The 22460-nt window shown below is 39.6% G+C and overlaps 1 protein-coding gene across 4 annotated transcripts in view; it reads left to right on the top strand.

Moving 5' to 3' along the window:
• Positions 1-22460, top strand: part of FBXW7 (F-box and WD repeat domain containing 7) — a 182452-nt gene that overhangs the window by 146715 nt on the left and 13277 nt on the right. For 3 of the 4 annotated variants that reach the window (XM_051790557.1, XM_051790554.1, XM_051790556.1), the window contains 5 exons: positions 5013-5095; positions 8074-8215; positions 15642-15776; positions 20108-20231; positions 22073-22209. In XM_051790557.1, the coding sequence (XP_051646517.1) occupies positions 5013-5095; positions 8074-8215; positions 15642-15776; positions 20108-20231; positions 22073-22209 (621 nt within the window). Of the gene's footprint in view, positions 1-2366; positions 2559-5012; positions 5096-8073; positions 8216-15641; positions 15777-20107; positions 20232-22072; positions 22210-22460 lie in introns of those variants that run through there. The other variant, XM_051790555.1, reaches the window with a different exon arrangement.

Raw genomic sequence — 22460 nt, forward strand, 5'->3', positions numbered from 1 at the left:
TCTAAAATTAGGAAAAACCCCAAACCTTTTGTGCAGAATAAATACCTGACATACTGAGTTTTCTACCACTAGAAAATGATTGTTGGGGTTATTACATGGGTCCTGACTGTGGCAAAGAGATTAGCAGTTAAGTCAGTGGTTTTTTTACCATGAGACAATATCTGCCAATCATTATCAAAAGAGAAGTAATCTGCAATAGTAGTACTCCAAAAAAGAGGAAAATAGTAATTTCTAATTATTATTCAACTCATTGACTGCTTAATTCCAAAGCACATTTTGTTCAAAAGATAAATCTAGCCATGCTGTCAGATTACACTTGCTTTTGGGCTGAGGGAGAGGCTGATCCCTGAGGATTTCCTGCCAGTCCCCGCTGTGATGCTGGAGGAAGAGTAGCCACCCCCCCTCTGCATTGAGTACACTCACTGATGGGAGAAAGGGCAGAGGTAGCTGCAAGCATCTCAGGGCGTTATGCATGCACATACATAAAGTACTTCTAAGTCCCCACAGCGACAATGTTCAATTCTTTCTTACTCCGATGATTTGGATATTAATTTGCTTCCTGCAATTGTTTAATGTGTATATGCAGCCTATGGGTTTTTTTCCTTCCCCTTTGCATGTGATGTGCCAGCAAAGGAAGACAGTAATAGTCTCCCGGGATATGTACAGCTCTGTTCATGTCTGAGGTACGAAGTCAACTCAGGACCATTTTGTTCTCATAAAATATACAGCACTGCAGTTCAATGGATAATGGCATAAATACCAGGATTTGATGGGCAGGACCATTTTCACTGGGAGATGAAAAACACTATGACGACTCGGTGCTGGATGGGAGATACATAAAACCATATAGAAGCAGGATCTCGTGTGCTATGGGGGTAGTGATTTTGCCTTATCTGAGTGTGCTAATACCTGTCACACTTTGCTATTACCAAATAGTAATATATATTAGTTTTTTTAAAGTACTAATGAGGAAGCTAATGGATTTTGCAGAAAGTACTTCCACTCCTTTAGATGTGTGTTCTATAAAGGTAGAACATTTTTTTGTACTGCTTTGGGTGATAAAAAGATGGTTTCCCTTCAGGTCAGCAGGAGCCAACTACATTTGCTTCTGAGTGCATTCGTCTGGAGGGCTGCTGGGCATCTCCAATTTCACTGCACTGGGGAAAATTATACAGGAACGTTGGGGCTTCAGATCATGCTCAGGGTGTTCTTTGCTCTGAACTTGGACAGAAAACTTTGCAGGAGGGGGGAAAAAACCGAGGAAAAATTGCTGAAGCTGAAGACTCTTTGAGTTGTCAGTATGGAAACTAAGAAAACAAGCTGCCTGGCTGCTCCACTGGTTGCAGGTGTCTGTCTGAGAGCCTAGCCATATGTCAGGAACTTCAGTGCCCTTGAGTCGAACCGTAAGGATGAATTGGACAGATTTGTTGATGTGCACAGAGTAGGAAATGACCAAAAAAGGAGCGTTCTTTAACAAGTAATTACCAAGGGCTTTCCTTTTGCCTTCACTGAAATACAGGTGAGAATCCTGCATAGGATTTTAAACCCGAGCTAAGATGGCTTGGTGCCGCCCAAGGGCTGTGTTGTACGGGAGCGGGGAGCGTGTGTGAGCCCAGGCTGTTCCAGGTGCGCGGGGAAGGCTGCCTGCCTCCCCGCTGGGGAAACCCCGGCCCCGCTCCTGCTTTTGACAGCTCCGCCGCGGCTCTGCTGTGAATTACTATTTTAATGAATATTACATAATTCTCGGATTCGGCTCTTTCAACTCCTAAATCTTCAAACCCCGTTTATTCTATTGTTTAAGCAATAGAGGGTATTTCAGCATCTTTTTCCCTGGCAAAACTGTAGCGCATTTCAAATTATTCTAAAATTACCCGCACTTTTGAAGGACTAATTTGCGTCTGTTCACGGAACGCAGTCATAGACGAGTCCAGCCAGGCCCGCCGAGGGCGACGGTATAATTATAATTAGTGGAAACGGGTTTATTTTGCTCCAGCTTGGAAAACCGTGGAGCGTGTAGCACTGGGGGAACAGAGCGAGGGCTGGGGGGGCGGCCCCCGCCTGAGGCGGTGTGGAGGAAGAGCGGGGGGGAGAAAAGGGGGAAATAGCCCCAACCTACGCAGCGCAGGGTTTTTTTTATTATTATTTTTCGCCCCTTCCCCGGCGTGGGGGCGGTTTCCCGCCGGCGGGGCCCGCGGGTCCCTCCCGGCCGCGCATCCCGCAGTGCCGCGCCGCCGCTGCGGAGGCGGGCGGGGAGGGAGGGACGGGGCGGGCGCGGGGGGCGGGCGGAGGCAGGCGGCGGGCAGGGCGGGCAGGGGGAGCCGGGCTGCGCGCAGGCAGGGCAGGGCAGGGCCGGGGCGAGCCGGGCCGAGCAGCGCCGCCGCCGCCCGCCGTGCCCGAGCATGTCGGCGCGGGAGGCGGTGACCTACCTGCCGGAGAAGGGGCTGTACTGCCAGCGCCTGCCCGGCCGCCGGGCCCGCGGGGCGCCGCCGCCGCCGCGCAAGGGGAAGCGCGCCGACACCATGGGCTTCTACGGCACCCTCAAGATGATCTTCTACAAAGTGAGTGGCCGCCCGCCCCCCGCCCCGCACCCGGCCCGCGGCCGCGGAGGGCGGGGGGGAGGCGGGAGGGGCGGGCGGGGGCCGCGGTGTCCGCGGAGGGCGGCGGTGCGCGGGCGGGGACGTGCCGGCGGCGGGGGGCTGCCGCCCGGCCGTAGCTGCAGTCAGCGCGCTGCCGGTGAGCGCTGCCAGCGCTGGGTGGCGGGCGGTGATGCGGAATGCAGTTTGCTGCCCCTTCTTTTATTTATTTTTTTTATTATTATTTTTTACCATACGGCGATCTCGGTTATTTCGATAATTAATGTTGTCTGAAGGAGTTGTGTTTTCCTAGCGACAGATTAAATGTTTTAGAGGGATGTTTGCTCGACGGTTTCTGTTTTTCGGTTACACAGAGACCTTGCTAGTGTCTGAATCTTGTCACTAGACCGCTCTGCTGTAGAGAAAGTTTTATCTTCTTCGTATGGTAAAAGGCCTTTTTGACCCTGTATTTACTTAGCACCTTTTGAGATGCTGAAAGTCAGTCTGTGTGGTGGACCCCATGTGAAAGTTGCCTAAAATACCTGAAAAAAACCCGACCAAAAGAAACAGGTGAAATCATTATTAGGCAACACAATGCATATTGTTTTCTTTGCTAATGCAAAAGAGTAAATCGCTAGAGCTATCGATTATTCTATTGCAGCCTTCCTACTTTTTATTTTTAAGGTGTACTTCTGGAAGCAGAAAAGGAGTATGATGATGATAACCTCTCAGAGAGGCAAGCTGGAAATAAAAATTTTCCTTGAACAAGAAAAATCTTTTCTGAAAAGTCTATCATCAAATACTGATATTTGTGCTCAAACATCTTATTTATGCTTCCAGTAATTTTGATGGCTCACCTATCTAGCACAATGATAAAAGATGGTATCTACTGTTTTTCAGTGATGCTTACAACTGGTTTTCTTGGGGGAAGCACGGGGGGTTGCGCCTCCTGGGGCATGGGGAAGGAGCGAGGGTAAGGTTGGTGGTTCAGCAGCATGCAGGGCGGTTCTGACTGAATACTTTTGTGGTGAAATGCTGTGGAGTGTCCCATGTGAGGCATGGGCAAGAAAACACAGCTATAAAGTAAGCTCTTCTGGTTGCGTTGTAACTGTTACTGTAAAAATATAACTAGGTAACCTTAGTTAGCTTTCCTTTGTAATCACTAATGAAGCAGAACACAAGGTCTTCAGTGACTGTTTTTAGGTAAAACCATAAAGGTATAAAAACCAAAATCACAACAAAATTACGTGGACCATAAGCTTTAAAGAATCCTGCTGGGTTTGAGGTGTTTTGTTTTAGGTAGCTTCGGCAGATACAGTAAACGGTTAAATAACTGTATTATAATATAACATTAAAAAAGATCAAATCAGTTGTGTAAGAAAGATGACAACTTTTAAACTGTATCTTAAACATGAAATTTTGGAAAAAAAAGGAAGCAATTGGTTATAGTAAGTCTGAATTGTAATACAAGTAGTTTATGTATTTTGCAGCCCACAGTTGTAAACAGCAGTAAACATTATTCAGTTGGCTTAAGTGCTTTGGTGTATCACATCTCAAAAAAAAACCAAAAAACAAAACCCAACAAGAACTCAGAAGTTGCATTTGGCATATGTATGTCTCATTGAGTCCAAAAGCCTGTGGTTAAAGATTACCCAAATATGTAGAAAGTAATTTTTATTTGTCTGCCTGGATAAATATGGCTTTCACTGGTTTCCATCTCTTTGGTAATTTTTGCAGTCTGGCTTCCCCTTTTAGCAGCTGCCCTGCTCATTATTTGGTTTTGATCATATCTAATTGCAGATGACATTCAAGACTAGGGTGTAGCATTTTTCATTCTTACCCTTCTTGGAAAAATACTGGTTAATCAGTCAGTTTTACTGCAGTTTTATAAATGTTTTCAATGTACAAATTTAAAATAAAAGGATAGACAAAAGAAAAGATACAGTCTTTTTTTTTTTTCAGACCCTAAAATAAATAGTTTATAGTGCAGACAAGCTACCTAAAATTTAACCATTTCCATGAGAGAATTAGCAATGAACCTGAACACAAAGAATCAAGGGCTTTAGTTTAGTTCTTTTGCTCCTTTCCCGGGAGAATAGTCAGGGAACAGTTTAGTAAATAAACTAACACACTTCTGCACACTTTTTCACATTTGAAATTTGGAAATTAAAAGAATGTAATTATAATAGATTTTGGACCCTATTAAACAGCAATAATACATACATGCACCCTATAAAACATGTATCAAATATTGTTGAATCTAGAAACTAAAATGCTACTTTAAATCATTTTGTGAGTGTCAACTTTGTTGAAATCTGGTATTAAATAAAGTATATTAAAGTAGAAGGTAAAAATGTATAAATTTTACAGAAGTACACATAAGTAAGGCTGGTCATGTAACTAAATCCATGTTGTTACTCTTTTTCCCTCACCTTGCAGATGAAGAGAAAGTTGGACCATGGCTCCGAGGTCCGTTCTTTCTCTCTGGGAAAGAAACCCTGCAAAGTCTCAGAATACACAAGGTAATTAAATGCAATAACAGAACACTGGATCCTGATTCCTGCATATATCCTGTCTTTCCAATTGCTGAGCCTGATTAATTAAGATCCTCTTAAAACACTGTAAAGCAAAGAAGAGGTGGTATCAGCATTTATATATTGCTTTGCTAATTTAAATTATGTGAACTGAAGATGAGTTTTAATGAAGTAGCCAGACTTACATTTCTTTGGTTGAGGTTTGTATTTCGTTCTAAATATAGCATGCCCATTTACTTAGAGACTTTTTGAGGGGTGAAGCATTCCTGGTAATAAAATCAATCAGATTTTTAAAAAGGGACATAATGATAAACCCCAAGACTCTCACAAACTGGGATCAAATGTATCACTTTGCTATGGTAACAGGAATGAGAGAATGGAAATTTATGTAGGCAGAGCAGACCATCTGATCTTAACAGGAACACATGCATACTTGTTATCCACTTATGGGTTCTAGTCTGCTTCCTTGCTACTCCTGAATGGTACCAAATCTCTTACCTGCTGCTATTCCAGTCAGTGACTTTGTGGGGTAAAGCATTCCTAACCATGAGCAGGAGTAGTGGACATAACAATTGTGCTTGGATGTCACACTGCTTCCCATCCTTTTTGAATTTTACATTTTTTCCCCATAATAAGCATCGTCCCTCCCAAAAGCATTGCACTTGCCTCCCAAGGCTGTCTGGAAATAGTACTTCTTTTGAACATGGTATAATAGTGTTCAGTCACTGATGGCTCTTTGAAAAGTAATTTATATTTTATTTCTCTTCCTTTAAGAGGTTTATCGGGTGATGAGTGAAAAGTTAGGCAACAAATCACAGGACTGCTTTGCAGATGTGTAAATGCTGCAGTAGATTAAAGGAGGCAATGTGTTTTTGCTGAGAGGCATGTGTTGCAGCTTCCACATTCCCCCAAGTCTCAAGGTGGTGTCTTCTCCCAGTTTCTAAGTCGGGCTAATGGAAGAACTCTCTTGTTGGCCACCACTTCTTCAGATGACACGCCGTTCTCTACACTCCTAGAAGAGTAAACAGTTCAGCGACAAAGAAACTACACTTCTTTGTCAAGTGTGTGTGTCAGATTCAGAGGAACTGCTGGACTTGTCCAGCTTCCACAGAAACCTGACTGATTGTTTCAGGGCAATGTTTTGGGAAGATTAAAGCATGAACAAGTATCTTGTGATACAAACTCAGATCAAAGGAAAGAGGCTTTTAGATTCTGTTTAGTATAACTATTTTTGACTGAAAACCAGTTTACAGCAGAAGAAAGTAAAGCATAACTGTTTTACTGGGGCAAGCTCAAGGCTACATATTGCTCAGATCCAATAAAAGCTAATTTCAAGTGCCTTACTTTGGACCTTGAATGATAGGCCTTGTGCTGGATCTCTGTGCAGGTGATGAGAATGAGTAAGCTGTAATACTGCATTTTATTTTAAAAATACTTTTAACTTATGTTCCTTGGATTTTGAGTCATTATTGGCATACAAAAATCCCTAAGTAACATCCTATCCTCTTTCTCCTAATTATTTGATTTTATTTTATCTAAATAATATTTAAGCAAATTATGCAGTTCTCGTACCTGCTTGTTTCCATTTTCCCTAGGATCAGGCACTCTTTAAAATTGAACAGTCCCAATGAATTTCATTTACATATCACAGGTAGAACCAGTAAACAAATGCCATTAAGAGGATCCTTCATCTCTGAAACAGTATTTTTATATCAGTTTCTGTTATTACTCAGCAAAATGAACATTTAAAAATATGCCTGCTCAAACCGATCTTTACTTTTCTTGACCAGTTTGGGTAAATGTTAGGACATGCTATGACTGTCCTTCAGAATAAGGAAGAGTAGAGTGAAATATTTGTAGAGCATAATGAGGTAAATATTAAAATGAACTTGTCTTGCATCATTTAAAGCTATCCTGTAGCCACTGAAAAACCAGTAAAACCTATAAGCTCATACCTACAAAAAAGCTGGATTTATCCTACACAAAAGCAAAGGGTTTTTTGGAGTCTTACACTGTATTTAAAATTTTCATGCTTATGCAAATACTACCAGCATTCTGTATTTCCTGCTAGGGAATACAACTTTGGTATTCTGTGAACGAAGTACTTTACGTTATGTAAAAAAAAAACAACCAAAAACCCACAAAAAAACCTCAAACCCCCAAAAAACCCCAAACCAGAAAACACAGTCAGCTGTATTTCTTTAGACTCCCACAATAGCAGCTTAATCCCAGCTCTTTTAAAAGCTCCATCCCATATGAATGAGCTGGTTTTTAACATGTCAGAGTGAAAAAATCACACTAATTCAGAGAGCACCTTTGGCTTCTTTTCCCTTTTCACCTCACCCCCACCCCTTTAATTCCTCTGTCATTCTATCAACACACAAACTTTAAAAGACTGTATACAGTATTTCAAAGCCCAGTTCTAGATCACTAAGCCACTAGAACTGCTTGATATTATTAGATCTTTGTCAACAAAATATATTAAGAGCTAAAAATAGATACTTTTTTTTCTTTCTGTTTGAGGATAAAGCAGCAATAGTACATTTCACATATAGGTGAGACTCTGAGCTCTGGCTTCCTACAGCCCCAGTCAGAAGGCACCAGTGGAGCCCAGAAGGAAAAGAAGTACCCTGGCAAGGGAAGGAATATATAAACCTGAATTTTTGTAGGCAACCTGCTGACCAATTAACAGAGTGGTAATTTTTCAGCCCTGAAAGGTGATCCCTATTTCTCCCCAAGCTGGAGGGTTAGCACTGCAGTGATAGAAGCAAGCAGATTTATCCAAGTGAGGGACTGACCCCTTGAGTGACCAGCAGCACAATTTTTCATATTAATGCTTTTGCATGAAGCTAAAGAGTTTAATTAATAGTTGCAAATTATGTACTAGTTTTTTTTTGTTCTGCAATAGACTTCTGAATTTTCCTTAATGTTTGATGTATGACTGTCACTTTTTATTTGTATCGTAGTACTACGGGGCTGGTGCCATGTTCCGCCACACCTACTACTTTTGGGGACCTGAGGGCAGCCAATGGCCAGGGACAGCAGCGTCGCCGCATTACATCTGTGCAGCCACCATCAGGCCTTCAGGAATGGCTGAAAATGTTTCAGGTAACCAGTGCTTAGAGAAAGGAATATCTGAAGCAGCTAACCCCCATGGTTCAAGTAGGAGATTGCTTCGGCAGAGTCAGTCCTCCTTATACATCCAGAATGCCTCTGCCATTGATTTTGTGTTCTGTTGCAGAAACAAATGGGCATCAACTTTAAGGAATTGTTGGTCCCTGTTTCAGCAAGTTACTGTAGAGACTGATAAAAAATAACAGCTTTCGCTGGTTTCTTAATAAAATAACCCTTCCTGTTTAGTGCTTTCATATTTTCTGCCAAGTCTGTCAACCTGTAATGGCTACGTTCATGGCCTCAAGCTAACTTGAGACGTTTTCACTCGAGACTAGTAAGCTTTAGTGCATGCTTTGCTGCAGTGCAGGTATAGCACTAGATTTGTCATAAGTCTGGTGTCTTCTAAGAATAGAAAGAAAAGTTTATCAAAAATAGATTAAAAGGAAACTCAGTGTGTATTTTTACTGATCTTTGTGTACTGAACATGTCAGCCAGTACATGCACACATAGTCAAAGGGAGGGAGGGAAAAGGTTTTTTGTATCTTTTCAACCACCTTCAATAGCACCTAAAAAAAAACTTAACCCCACAGTGCTGTGGACACTTGCTCAGGTCAAAACTGAAATCTACCTGAACACCAGTCTAGGAGCACCTAAGCCAATTCTGTGTGTGTTAATACAAACACAGTTTGGGGCAGGCCTCTGCTCCTGTTCCTCAACTGTATCACGGAGATCTCTACTGTATATTTTGCTCTGTATTTTTAAGAAGCAGGCATGAGTCCTAGTCATTGATTTGAAAAATGGAAATATTATGTCTTCCTATCTTGATTAAAAAACTGTTACTTCTAAAAACATTTTCAAAAGGAGTAAGTAACAAATACAGGCATTGTTTCAATTACTGTAACAGGCAAAAATAGAACAGTAATAGACAGTAGCTAGCATACAATTTTGCAGGCAGAAACCTGCTTTTGGCTTGATTCATGCTGCCACATAATACCATTGATCTCAATCACTGTCAGTTCTGAACATTAAAATAATAATGTAGAACCTCTTTCCTCTTTATTTTTACGCATTTATGATCTACTTAAACCAGTGGAAGTTGGAAATTAAGGTTCTTGTACACATCATTCAGTTTCTTAAAAATATTCACATTTAATTACTATGGTGTATCTTTTTTGAGACTGTTCATAGAAATATGTCTTTTTAACCCCTAAGAATCATATTTGAATGGTACTTTGTATATATGGTAATGTAATACTACATTGTATTTAACGTCTTGTAATGTTAAAATGCTGGTGCTAACAAAAGCTATTTTGTTATCAACAATGTACAACATGTATTTTCACATAAGATTGATAGTTATCAATAGTTATATATTTTTAAAAAAAAAGATTATGAAAGGCTGGAATGTTTGAGGCAGTGATGCAGACTGTAAAAGCAAATGCTATCGACCGTTTCATCAGGATAAGGAAAAGCAGTCTGTAAGCCTGTGAAAATTTTGTCTATGTGGGCAAACATACAGTTTGTAATGTAGAAAACATGCTTAACTAAGTGTATAATTAGATACTTCAACTTTTCAAAATACTTGGTTGCAATACTAAATGCCTAAATACTGATTTATACTATTGAAAGAGCGGTGGGGAGGGGGGTCTCTCCTAACTGGAGTTCATTGAGTAGCACTTATTGATCACATCTTGTCACTGATAGTTTTTATTGTATTCACAGAAGGGAGTCCCTTATTTTAGAATCAAAAGCTTTCTAAGTCACATAGCTCTATCTCAGTGTTACATCTGCTTGCCTCCTCATTTTCTATGTGCTTATTTTTCACATGAGTTTCATGAAAGGGGCAAGTCTTAAATAGCCAAATAATAAAAGCACATTCATAGGGGAGCTAGCTCTGCCCAAAGGGCAGGATTAAATGGCACATGCAGCATCATCCTTGCAGTACAAAGTTTTTCCTGTAGAGAAACAGGAATGAGAGAGCTTTCTTCATGTACTGTATACTGACTAGGCTTACTTAATAGCACTCATATTTTATATCAAAATATTATTTCCAATTAATTTGAAAGCTAAATTTCCAGGGGCATGTTAGGTGGATATATGTACTGTTTCAAGGTAGAACTGTTCTTTGGCATAGCAGCTGTCAGTGACCAGTGATTATCAGTTATTTTGAGGACTCTCACCTGTAGTTAGCCTTCAGTTCTTCTCCTATGTTATCTTTTCAGATAAAACAAGACCACTCTGCAAATATTAAGAAAACTTAAGATGGCCTATAATTTTTTTTAATTCATTTTTTTATATGTTCTTCCTGATGTTATGTTTTATAGTCGATCTAAGCCTTTTATTTTGAAAGTAACAAAATAATGCAGAAGGGAGAAACAATTGTGTAGTTGCACTTGCCCTTTAAAAATTAAGCTGTATATTGATTTTGATGAAGAAAAGCATTTTAATAAATCCAAACCATTTAATTTCTTAAAGGCCCATTTATTCTTTCTGGTTTGCAGTGGCTCTTGGCTTCAGGTCTTTTTAAAATCCACTATAGGAGTTTTTTAAAACTCGATGCCCAAGTGTATCTTCACAAAGAAGTTTTATTTTTAAGTTACCAAATTGCTTGCCATAAGGAAAAATATCAATTGGATGCTAAGTTCAGTCAGCGATGGTATTGCTTAAAAAATTACTAAGCTCTCTCTTTCATCATTCTTCCTACTTCACATACTTTGGGTGTTTTGTTTAAGTAATGTGTAAAAAAATTGCATTTTCATGGAATATTGATGTTGAAAAGTTGTTCCATACACACTAATATAGGCAATCACTTTGAATAACAAGTGTGTGCAGTTATTTTACCTAAAATTGGAAGTATTTTTTTTCACAACAGTTTAGATAATGTCCAAAATGCTTTTGCCATTTTTGGCTGCCAAGAGCCCTGTTCCATTTTTTTACACAAATAGTTGGCTGAGCCACCTAAATTCAAATTACTTACCATTCTCCATTTCTTATTCTTCCAAAGACGCTTGGGAATGAAAAAATGTACAACTGCATAGTCCACCTCTTATGTGAAGCAGGTGGTAAAGATTGTATCATAACCAGCATTGCAGCATTTTCTGCTCTGTGTCTTGTGGTGGGACTAGGTCAAGGGTTTGGTGTTTCTTTCCTATACACTGACTGGGAGAGATCTACACTACAACTACAGACCCTTCTTGGCTGTAGCACTGTTACCAGTTTGTTTCAGAGGTATAGTGCAGACTTACAGCAGGTCTCCTGACCATCCTGGCTTATTTTTTATTGATTTGACTCTCATGGCAGTTTTGTTACCTACGAACTCAACTGATTTCAGAAGAAACTCCTATATTATCAATCCCCTAGCAGGGATGTAGAGTCTGAACCTGTTACAGCTCCTCTAGACAGGGTCCATCACATGTACCACAAACGTTCAGCCCAGGGGACCAGACTGGGGATTGGGACTCTGATATGGGTTAATGTGGGGACTTTAGCACCAGCTGCTCCTGAATCCCTGCTGGTGTGACAAACTGCTTGCTAATGTAGATGGTGTTTCTTTCAGTGCTTATATGCTATTTTTATCCAGACTGAGATACCTTTGAGGTGGGGGATGGCAGGGTTCTCGATAACTGATCCAAGAGTTGAACAGAAGCAGGCTCCAAGAAGAGCCCTTCTTGCAAGTCTTCGTCATGACAGACCTCTGTTAACAGAACTTAGTAATGGAGAACAGCACCGTGAATTTAAACCCTTTAAAATAGATTGTCCTTAATGTAACTATTACAGCAAAAGGATTGCTACAAACTGTAATTGTACAAATTGAAGGCAGCAGATGAGGTCTGAGCAATAGAAAAGCATAGGCCATGGAAGAGTAGAGGTGCAGAAACAGATGATGATAAAAAGAAAGGTGGCAGGTCAGACAGGACAGATGAGATGGAAGTTGTAGAATAGCAAAGATATTGTTTATATTGATTATAAGAAAGGGAAGACATTTACACACAATAACAAAGTGGGGAAAGAAGGGATAGTTTTCAGGTAGGTAGTGCCATGGTTGCATCAGCTGTAATACTGAGTGAGGAAATGGTATGAACCAACCAAAAGACCTTGGCTGACAAATCAACACCTTTCTGAAGAAATAGGAAGAAAGAGGAGGTATGTTTGTTTAGGAATCTGAAGTCACTCAAAGGACAGTATCAGTAGACCTTGCTGGCTTCCCAATGGTTATGTGTATGAATCCTGGAGTTAACCTATTCTAGGGAGACCCCTGCCCATAATAAAAACTTTATTTTAATTTTACATTAAAATTAAATTCAAGTTAAGAAGATAAGAAAAGCCAATTAAGCAAAAGTTTTTTAAAGATAAAGTATATTCTTTATAAGGATCTTCAATTTGAAAGGGAATCCCCAGGTAGAAATCCAAGGCATCTGGACACTACGCCACATGACTCAGAAGTCTCCAGTCATCTACAGCGTTTGAGACTTTGCAAGTTACTTGGCAGCATTTACTTTTTCTTTCTCTTCTGCAACATTTGTTCGCTGTTGTTTCTTATCAAAGACACAAACTTACTCCTTACGCTCCCCACCTAATGAACTACATGCAATGTTTTTGCAAATGGATTAAACTACAGGGCGCAGAAACAGAGTTTACTAGTCTTGCCTTTGTTAACGCAAACAGTTGTGTTCATCTGGCAAGGCTTCATCCCAATTTTCCATGTCAGACACTTCCTTCAGAGACCCTTTACCAGCTGTAACTGGAGGTTTGTTTGCTCAAGTGAAAGACTAAGGGGACAGTGTCCTAGAGACAACATTTTGTAGCAGCTGATTGCTTTAAAAAAGCCTTAAGAAACTGCCTGTACCCATCCCCTAATGATGAATGGACAGATAAAAGAGAGTGCTGCTTTTAGTCATTAGCATCTCTTTCCCATTCTTGAATCTTGTCCCTTTTCTCTTCAGATCTGTATTATGTTTTAAAAATCAAATAAGTGTAAGAGAGTTAGAGATTAAGATAGCGTACAGTGACATTATTAATCAATAACCTGTTGGTAACTGCCAGCAGCATTTACCACAGCAGCAAACAATGCTCCTCAGGTGGAGTTGTTCTAATTTAGTAAACGTAGCTGCTTATAAATTAAAAGTAGACTGCCCTTGGAAATTTAGATTATAAGGAAGTAATACAGGTATTACTTTCCCTCTTTTTAATTCTCCTAAATTCAAACACAGCTGACAGATGAGATTAAAGACTGCAAACGTTTGTACCTAACACCAGCTAAGCTCTGGGTTGATGAAACAAACAGCAGTTGGAAAGTTGGTGAGATAAACAGTTCTTCAGTGCATGATTTATGGAGAACTGCTATGTGATGCAACTGTTTCTACTGAAAGAAATTTATAATAAAAGCTGTTTACAACAGCCCTGCTGCAGCTTCAGCTGAGACATTCCTGTTTCTTTTTAATATTCTGAGGTATTGGATATGAGACACAGAAATCCTCATCTCCCGTGGTGACACACCATACACACAGGTGGATGAGGAATATTTTTTTTGCCAGTTTAGTCTATTTTGCCAATTGCCAGTAGTGCATGTAAAGGCTCAGGTCAGGAACTTTCTTCCCCTCCTCCAGTAGGATAGACTGTCCCAGGCAATCAGCAGTAGGACAAGAGGGCATGGCCTTAAGCTGCGCCAGGGGAGGTTTAGGTTAGATACTAGAAAGAAATTCTTTACAGAGAGGGTAATCAGCCATTGGAATGGGCTGCCCAGGGAAGTGATGGATTCTCCATCTCTGGAGGTTTTTAAGATGAGGCTGGACGTGGCACTTAGTGCCATGGTCTAGCAACTGTGGTGGTAGTGGATCAAGGGTTGGACTTGATGATCTCAGAGGTCCTTTCCAACCCGTATGATTCTATGATTCTATGATTCTATGATCAGCCATGTGTTTGCTGTAGAGTGAGAGCGTGGAACTGGGGTGAATGAGCTGCTGCACATGGGCTGCTCTCACACTTCCTGATGGAATGGGGTCACCTGAAAGTTCCCTGGGTCATCGTTTGGATAAATGATGCTTTTATTGACATTTCAAGTATTTTTGACATTTTAATTAGGGAGAAATGATGCAACATGATGATCTTTCTACATCGAGTAAAGCTGGGTATTTATCTGCTTTGCATTCGCTTTCAGAAATTCCACCTTCCTCTTCACTTGCCTCATTGTTCTGCAGAAACTGCACAGTATACAAACATTGTAGTATTGCGGAGACCGGAGTGAATTGTCAGAGTCAAATCCAGAGAACAGAAATTTAGAGCATGAGTAATAATGGTCCTGAGATACATGGCAGATTAATACAGAAATCTTAATTGTAAGGTATCTTGCCTTTTTTTTTTTTAATTTCAGTTAGCCTCTTACCGTAACTGTAATATCATTTGTATGTGCTAATTTACTTGTAAGTGTCACTCTAGAAGACATTCGAGATTATGAATGTGAATCTGCTCTCAAAAACTGTGATGTCTCATTTTCTCTCTAAGGCTTTATTCGTGCTCTAATTCTGTTGCTAAATTAGTTAGCAGTAGTTGTTGTTTTTTCCTGTAGAAATTATATTTTCTTTAAATTGTTTTCACATTACAAATCAAAACTCTTTGATGAGCACAGATGAGTTTAAGACATGTTTTTTAGATGTGCAGTATATTTTAAGTTATTAATTTTTTTTCTACAAATGATGCTCCTAATCTGCTATGCTCTCAATCGAGTGCCTTATTAAAATCTTCAAACTTTATGGTGCCCATTAGTAAAAATGTGAAGTAAGAAAATTACCAATCAAAATTCCCTGTTTATTCAAGTGTAAATTGATACTTACAAAATATGTGTTGGTTTATAGCCAGGATTCTGAAATTACAACATTGTCACTTAGGGACACACTGTAGTAATAAGCAGGCAGTAAGCAAATGTACTTTTAGAGAAAGTTTTTTATTTTCCTTTCCTCTCATTTCAAGATTTGGGTCTACCACATGAAACATGAAGGTTAGAAGTTACCATCTCAGTTGAATGCACAATGGAGAAAGACAGAGAGGGAACGCATTCTGTTGCAACCCCGTCGTTCTCTGTAACGTGTGTGTAGATTTCATCAACTTCAAAAGAAGCTTAATTAATTTAATTATTATTACTAAATATTATTATCTATTTAATTGCCAATCTGTATGTGTGCATATAACAAATCCTTTCTTAGCTTATGAATCAGTGTAGTAATTTTGAATATTTTGTGTTGATTAACTCCTCATTTTTGTGTCATTAGCATGAGCATTTATCTCTTGGCTTTTTATATGCTTGTATATAGGTCGATGAGCAAACTTAATTTGCCTTATTGGCAAAGCAATGGCACTTACTGATGTAAACCAAACTAGTGTGTTAAACTAAGCTTACTGTTTCTTTCTTCTTCTTTCCTTGCAGAGCTGGAGTGGACCAGAGAAGTTACTTGCTTTAGATGAACTCATTGATAGTTGTGAACCAACACAAGTAAAACACATGATGCAAGTGATAGAGCCCCAGTTTCAAAGAGACTTCATTTCCTTGCTCCCAAAAGAGGTGAGAAAAAAAGGTTCATACTGGATTATGCAGTGCTGGCTGCCATCTTTAAAAACTTAATGCTGATTTTGCCAGCGTAGTGATGTAAACTGATGTTAGAGGGTCACAGTTTGGTACGTTGCCATAACGTGGCTAATGTAATTTCAGGTTACCGTACCTCTGTCTCTTGATAATCTTTCAGATACCTGGAAATACAGATGACCCCTTTAAGCAAAATCCCAGTAGCTTTAAAAATATCTCTGTATCTTAATTGGGCCAATTTAGCTTTTTTTTTTTTGAGAACTAATTCTGTTAGGGCAACACACACAAAAATTTCCTCTGGATGTAAGACTTCTCTGCACATTATTCTGTAAGTGTAAGCATTATTTTTTAATCCTTTTAGTCGTGGGAGTTTTGTTAATGTTATCTTTGAATTTATTTTAAGCAAGTGGAGCCGTAATATCTCTACCAAATAAACCAAAAGTAAAACCAGAAAAGCACTTCTTGCTAAGGATAAAACCAAGCCGTAATTAAGCAGACATGTTACAGTAAATCCTTTACTGCAAATCAGATCATGTTGTATCAGGTTAAATAGAAAGTAAGATTTAGATTTCAGTGTGTGTAACTAAATGCTGTCCACAGAAGAGTAATTCGTGATGTCCTCACAACTAGAACATGAGGGTGGATATGAAAGAGTGTAAACCCAATTTTTTGCAGTTATTAAATAAATGTATTTCAGTTAATTTAGAAATGATACTTCTGACCTTGATTGATTTTAGGGACTTCAAAATGTTTGTTATTTGGAGGGGGGGAGGAAGCCTTATTTTCTTTTACCAGATCTACGATATGTTGGGTTTTCTATATGAAAATTTTCATGAGCACGTAAGTGTTTGTAAGTCTTAGGTACTAACACTGTACAAAACAAGTTCTTTTAAGATATTTGGGTGCTAATATTTGGTTGCTGTGTTAACATGGTCTTATTATCTGAAGACTGTTTCATATCTCTGTTTCTTGACATTCTTTTCTGGTGTATATCCGATTTTTGAATACTTAGATGTACGAGACCCTTCTTTCTGTTTATATACTGTCATATCTTCACATGTCAGGAAGTGTCACAGCCTTCCCTTGCTGGCTGGCATTTGTAAGGGTTGGAATCAATTTATGCAATGAGTATTAACTTAGTACACAGGACATGAGATTAGTATTTACAGAAGCACTTTCTGCAGCAGCCTTCTTCGGGAATGGAAAGGACACTGGGGCAGGAGAAGAGTTCAATAGGACCTCTGCGTGGTTGCCATGTTTCTAAGAAGCTACCCAAAGCAGCCTTAGTTCAGAGGCCAAGAAAGACAGAAAGACTTTGTATTTTGGGGAGACATAAGATACTTTGCAACTTCTATTGATGACAGGAACTCACAGATCAGTTCTCTTTGCATGATTTTGTGGCAGTACTAATTCAAATACAACCAGTGGTCTAGTTACACTGTAACTAAAGATCAGCTTTCACAGTTTCTTGACAGAAAAGATACACTACATAACAGTAAAATTTTCTTTCTCACTCAGGTTTCTTAACTCCATTGTAAACTACTCATGTTAATTTGTTTATTTTTAGTAGGTTTCTTGCCTCTTGAAACCAGAATATTGTAAGTGCTTCATGACAGGCTGACTTCACCAGTGAAGTTGGCTTAAATAATTTTTGCTTCCTAACCCCGAGTCACTGTCACCAAAATTAACTGGGTTAAAAAAAATGTCGAGCTGACTCCACCATCTCCTCTCCTTTTCCTTCACCCAGATCTCCTAAGCGGTGCTGTCCTCAGCTGTTTAATGCTGGCTGCAGTGGGGGGTGACGCACTGAGCTGTGGGGGCACGAACAAGTTGTTAGGGTCAGTAATTCTGTGAGCAGGCTTCCCTTCGAAGAGAACACGCTCCCTTGAGTTGTCGCTCCGCGTTAACATCTGTAGTTATCTCCAGTGCTGTTGGATGCAATGCAGTGATTTTATGACTGAACCAGAACAAGAAGATGATGTGGATGGGAGGGCTTTGCTTCAAAACCGTTTTCTTCAATGCAAAGACGGTAACATAATAGCCAAATAACCAAGAAAATGTTTACTTTCCTTCTAAGGAAACATGCGGTCAAACAATTAATCTGAAATAAATACTCCTGTTTTCTTGCTGAGACTTTAGAAATAATTATTCAGGTTACATATTTGTGAAAATGAGGTCTAGAAACCAACAGATGAGGAGTGTTGCTGAAATCAGCCATAGAAATTTTGTTGGTTCCATGTGTGTGAGTGAAGAAAACGGCAAGAGACTGCTTACTGTTGGGTATTATTAACACAAGAGCAGAGAGTAGTCCTAAATCCAGTTCAGTCAGAGGTCAGATCCTTGCTACCTGAAGTTTTCTTACAACTATATCCATGAGCTGAGATAAAGGGACGTCATCTTCTATGCACTACTAATCTTTAAGTCAGCTGTGGGCTGTGTTGACCCTTGATGACTATTTAGATAAATATAGTCTAAAATAAATGTTACCCATATGTAACCTGGTTTAGAATCGGTTGGCTCATGGGTTTAATTAACACCATCTTAGCAAGTGTCTGTATCTGTAGAGTGATATTTAAACAAACTGTGCTGTCAGTTGAGGAACATCCAGCAAAAAATGGAAAGGGTCTGTGTCATGTTTGAGTCTTGCTACATGCAAAACTATGTGATGTGTGTGAGGAAACAACACTTCTTCAATAATTTTACATGCCAGGAATTAAAACAGAAAGTCCGAAAGGAGAGGTACAGTTGTTGTTCCTGTAATAGAGAGCCTTACACCAGATCCTAAATGCTGATTCCCTGAGCAGGGACAGAGGAAGATTCTTCAGGTTTATGGCCTTGGATGCCTGTGGGATCTAATGCATAATTTAAGACACAGATCCCTCAAATGTGGAGTGGTACATGCTGCCTCTGAGCTGCAGGTGATGACTTGCAAACAAGGTGTGTGTGCAACCAAAATGCAGTTCTGACATACTGAATTTTTATTTCCTGCTCAGTTGCTGGCTGGTCTAGATTACTGAAAGTAAATGTTTCTCACAAAATAAGGTCAAAAATCTGCTGAGGTCAATAGCCTACAGTTATGACTTCCTTACTAAATTTCAGTCTGTGCTGCTTTGAAGGGCAGACTCTATTTATATATATCATAACTTCAACTGAAAATTAAATTCAAAACCCTAAACACAAAAAGATATGGCAAGCAGAACTAAAAGTGGATGATCTGATTTCCTTGACAGCTTCTGCATCCTATTAGTTACTGACAAAGACCCCACTGTTTCAGCATGTAAGTAGTTCTCTGCATCAGTATTTGTCATTATTTTCTTTTTGTAGAGTTTTTACTTGTGAAAGGGACTTTCCTGCATCTTACACTTATTTTCCATTACTAGGGAGATGCATTGTTGCTGTCAAGTAGAAAAGCTGTACTCAGTCATCATACCCTTAATGATAGCTGTCCTAGTGTCTTGGATTGTTTTTTAGATGCCTCTGCCCCTGTTTAAGACTTCAGTACATCTGAAGATATATGTAGAGATTTTGGGGGGTTTATGGTGTTCATGATAAGGCTTAGTTCAGTCAGCCAAGGTCTGAATTCTCCCAATAACCTTTAATTTCATGTGGAAAAGCTCATCTTCTGTTTATTTTCATTGGGATTTCCCATGTGATTTTGGTACTATATTGTACTAAAGTTACATACTTAGATCCTTCTGCATCCCAGCCCGTAAAATCCTTTGTAACACCACCTAAGAATGTGTTTGTGTTCTCATCAGAAAATGAGTGATACGTACACTGCATTTCCTACCACTGCAGAGGGTTTTTGAGCTCAGCTGCACACAACATTTACTTGTTCTGCATTTGGGCTTTCTGAGTGATGTTATTCATCACAACATACATCCCTGTTTGCTCACACAGTGAGTGCTATACTTTGTAGTTCAACTCTCAGAATAACTTCTGGTGTACTTGTTAGCTGAAATAACATAGCCATAATTACTTCAGTAATAATTCTGCTAATGATTCACAGTAACATGGATTATGTTTTTTAAAAAAAGCATAATAATGATTTCAGCTGCCATCTACTTTCTTGCAAATACAAGAATCATTTTGTGATGTGGTCTGTATGGGTTTAGTTACTTAAGATGATTGTTACATTCCCACATGCCCACAGGAATAAACTGGAGTCTGTTAAGTTTCTGAGATTGTTTAATAATTTAGTGTTTCAATTTTCTGTATTTCAGCCCCTGATGTGTGATAATATGTGGAGTTACTTCACTTTTCTTTTCAAAGGCAGTGCAGAAAATACATTTTCTTCTTATTTTTTACAGCTGGCACTGTATGTGCTGTCATTCCTGGAACCCAGGGACCTTCTGCAGGCAGCCCAGACATGTCGTTACTGGAGAATTCTGGCTGAAGATAATCTTCTCTGGAGAGAGAAATGCAAAGAGGAGGGTAAGGCTGAGCAAAAAGATGGATATAATGGTCGAAGTGTTGCTATCATAAAAAGTGCAGTTAATTTACATAATAAACTTAAAGTTTTGCGAAGGCAATTCGTGTGACTTTAGCTTTAGTGCTAGTTATGCTTTTAGCTACATGGTTTGTATCTCTGTTAAAGTAGGAAGCAGAAATAATCCATGGAGTGCTAGAAATGAAACTAGAGTTTAAGTTTGAATGCCCTATTTATACCAGTTGTATGTTTTTAGAAAACAATTGAGTTTGCTTTTTAAGGGTTATTATACAACCGAAGTAAATGAGAGCTGAGATGTAAAAATGACAGAGTATAGTCTTGCGGCTTGTGACACGGAGGAAAAACTGTTTGGTCAGTAGAAGGGCTGCTGTAATTTCACGTCACTTGTAGGAAAATTAACACAGAAGTGGCACATGGTAGTGAGAGAAGTTGCTAACAGGATTACTTAGAGAGGGACACACAGCCCATTAGCGACACAGATATTAATTATCCTGCTCGTGTCAAATCAAGAAGATAAGGTGGTTCAGCAGTAATATGAATGGGGTAAAAAAAGACTCCCAGGAAAGTAGCCACGTATTTGTGCACATGAAGAATATGCACAAAGCTTTTATTTTTAAGGAGCATTATATGAACGAGGAGTTTGTTCTGGGGGGCAGAGCACATGCATGTGATCACTCTTAGACAGGCGAACACAGGGCCATGTCCAGACTGTATGGAGACAAGGACTTGTGAGAGGTCAATGCAAAGGCTTCAAAAAACATGACAATGTCAGCTTAGCTGCCTTTTTGTAAGGGCACCTAAATTAATTTGTTTTCTGTTGCAATGGGTTTCTAACCTCTTAAATCTCCTCTAAAGATTCTCCTCTTAAAAACTTAAGTGAAAATGCATTAAGAGGACAGAAGGGAAAAAAAAGAGAAGGTTGAGAAAGGAACGAGCCTACATTTGTGAGCTTACTAGTAAGACTAAATACATCCAGGCACAAGAGCAGAGACAAACAGGCCAGTATTGCAGCCTGGTTGGCCTCTGAACTGCTCAGTAATGTGAGGGAAACGTTAATTCAAGACTTGCAGACAGAGACACCAGAGACAAGGCTAAAGGCAGAGGAGTGAAATCCACATATTGGCAAGAGACAAGACTCCTGCCAGTAATGAGATGCAGTGGAGAGAGGAGCTGCATAGAAAAAAGTGCAGGGTGAGAGAATTGTAAAAAAAGCTGTATCTGTAGTAGCAGGGCTAAAACAAAGCACTACTGCTCAAGTGTCAACTCAGAAAGGGCATAGCTATACTTAAATTCCAGCCAGGAGAGGACAATGACAAAAGCAGTCATCCTTTCAAATCAAGAAAGTAATTAACGGCTCACTAATACAAGGAGTCACAGTGAACTTAAAGGCAATGAAGATGGGTGACCATAGTGGAGAACCACGGACAGAAAGGTTTAATTCTTGAACTGTTCCAAAATAAGCATATGAGTGGTTATGGAGCTTTTTGGACAATACTCATTTGTAGAAGGCAATATTCTGCTGCATTGCCTTGGAAAGGGGGATCTAAAACCAAGCTAGTAGGTTGCCAGCAAGGAATGATGAATTAGAGCATTTTCAGCCATGATTATGGTAATGATTATGTTGAACCAACAAGGACAGATGCAGAATAACTTGCTGAGAAGCAGGGCAGTATCCCTGACACACAAAGAGTGCCATGCAGGAGGTTCTTACGTCTCTGCTGAATTTAATGTCAGGGGTCACTGCAAAGGTTTGGGAGGAAATGTGTATTTTGTGGGGTAAGCTCATCTCTTCCCCTCCCCACCCTTTTTTCTAAATCCATTTTAGGTATTGATGAACCATTACATATTAAGAGGAGGAAAGTAATAAAACCAGGCTTTATACACAGTCCGTGGAAAAGCGCCTACATTAGACAACACAGGATTGATACCAACTGGCGGCGAGGAGAACTTAAATCGCCTAAGGTAAGGTTCTGAGCTCTGTGCACGGTGCCATGAACAAAGCAGGATCAACTTGTACAAAGCAGACTGTCCATGCACAAAAAGCAGTGTATTGCTACAGAAACAAATAATTTGTATTTTAGCTTACCTTGGGTTTAAATTATATTCTGAGCACCATATTGGCAAATTGAAGTGTTATTCTTCAATACAGCAGAATTCTTTCACTACAGAAATTTCTGTACCATTTTATGAATTCCCATAAATATGCCAGTCTC

This window comes from Manacus candei, unplaced genomic scaffold (assembly GCF_025592945.1).
Source record: "Manacus candei isolate 608988 ecotype Guabito, Panama unplaced genomic scaffold, ASM2559294v1 h1tg000028l, whole genome shotgun sequence".
NCBI lineage: Eukaryota > Metazoa > Chordata > Aves > Passeriformes > Pipridae > Manacus > Manacus candei.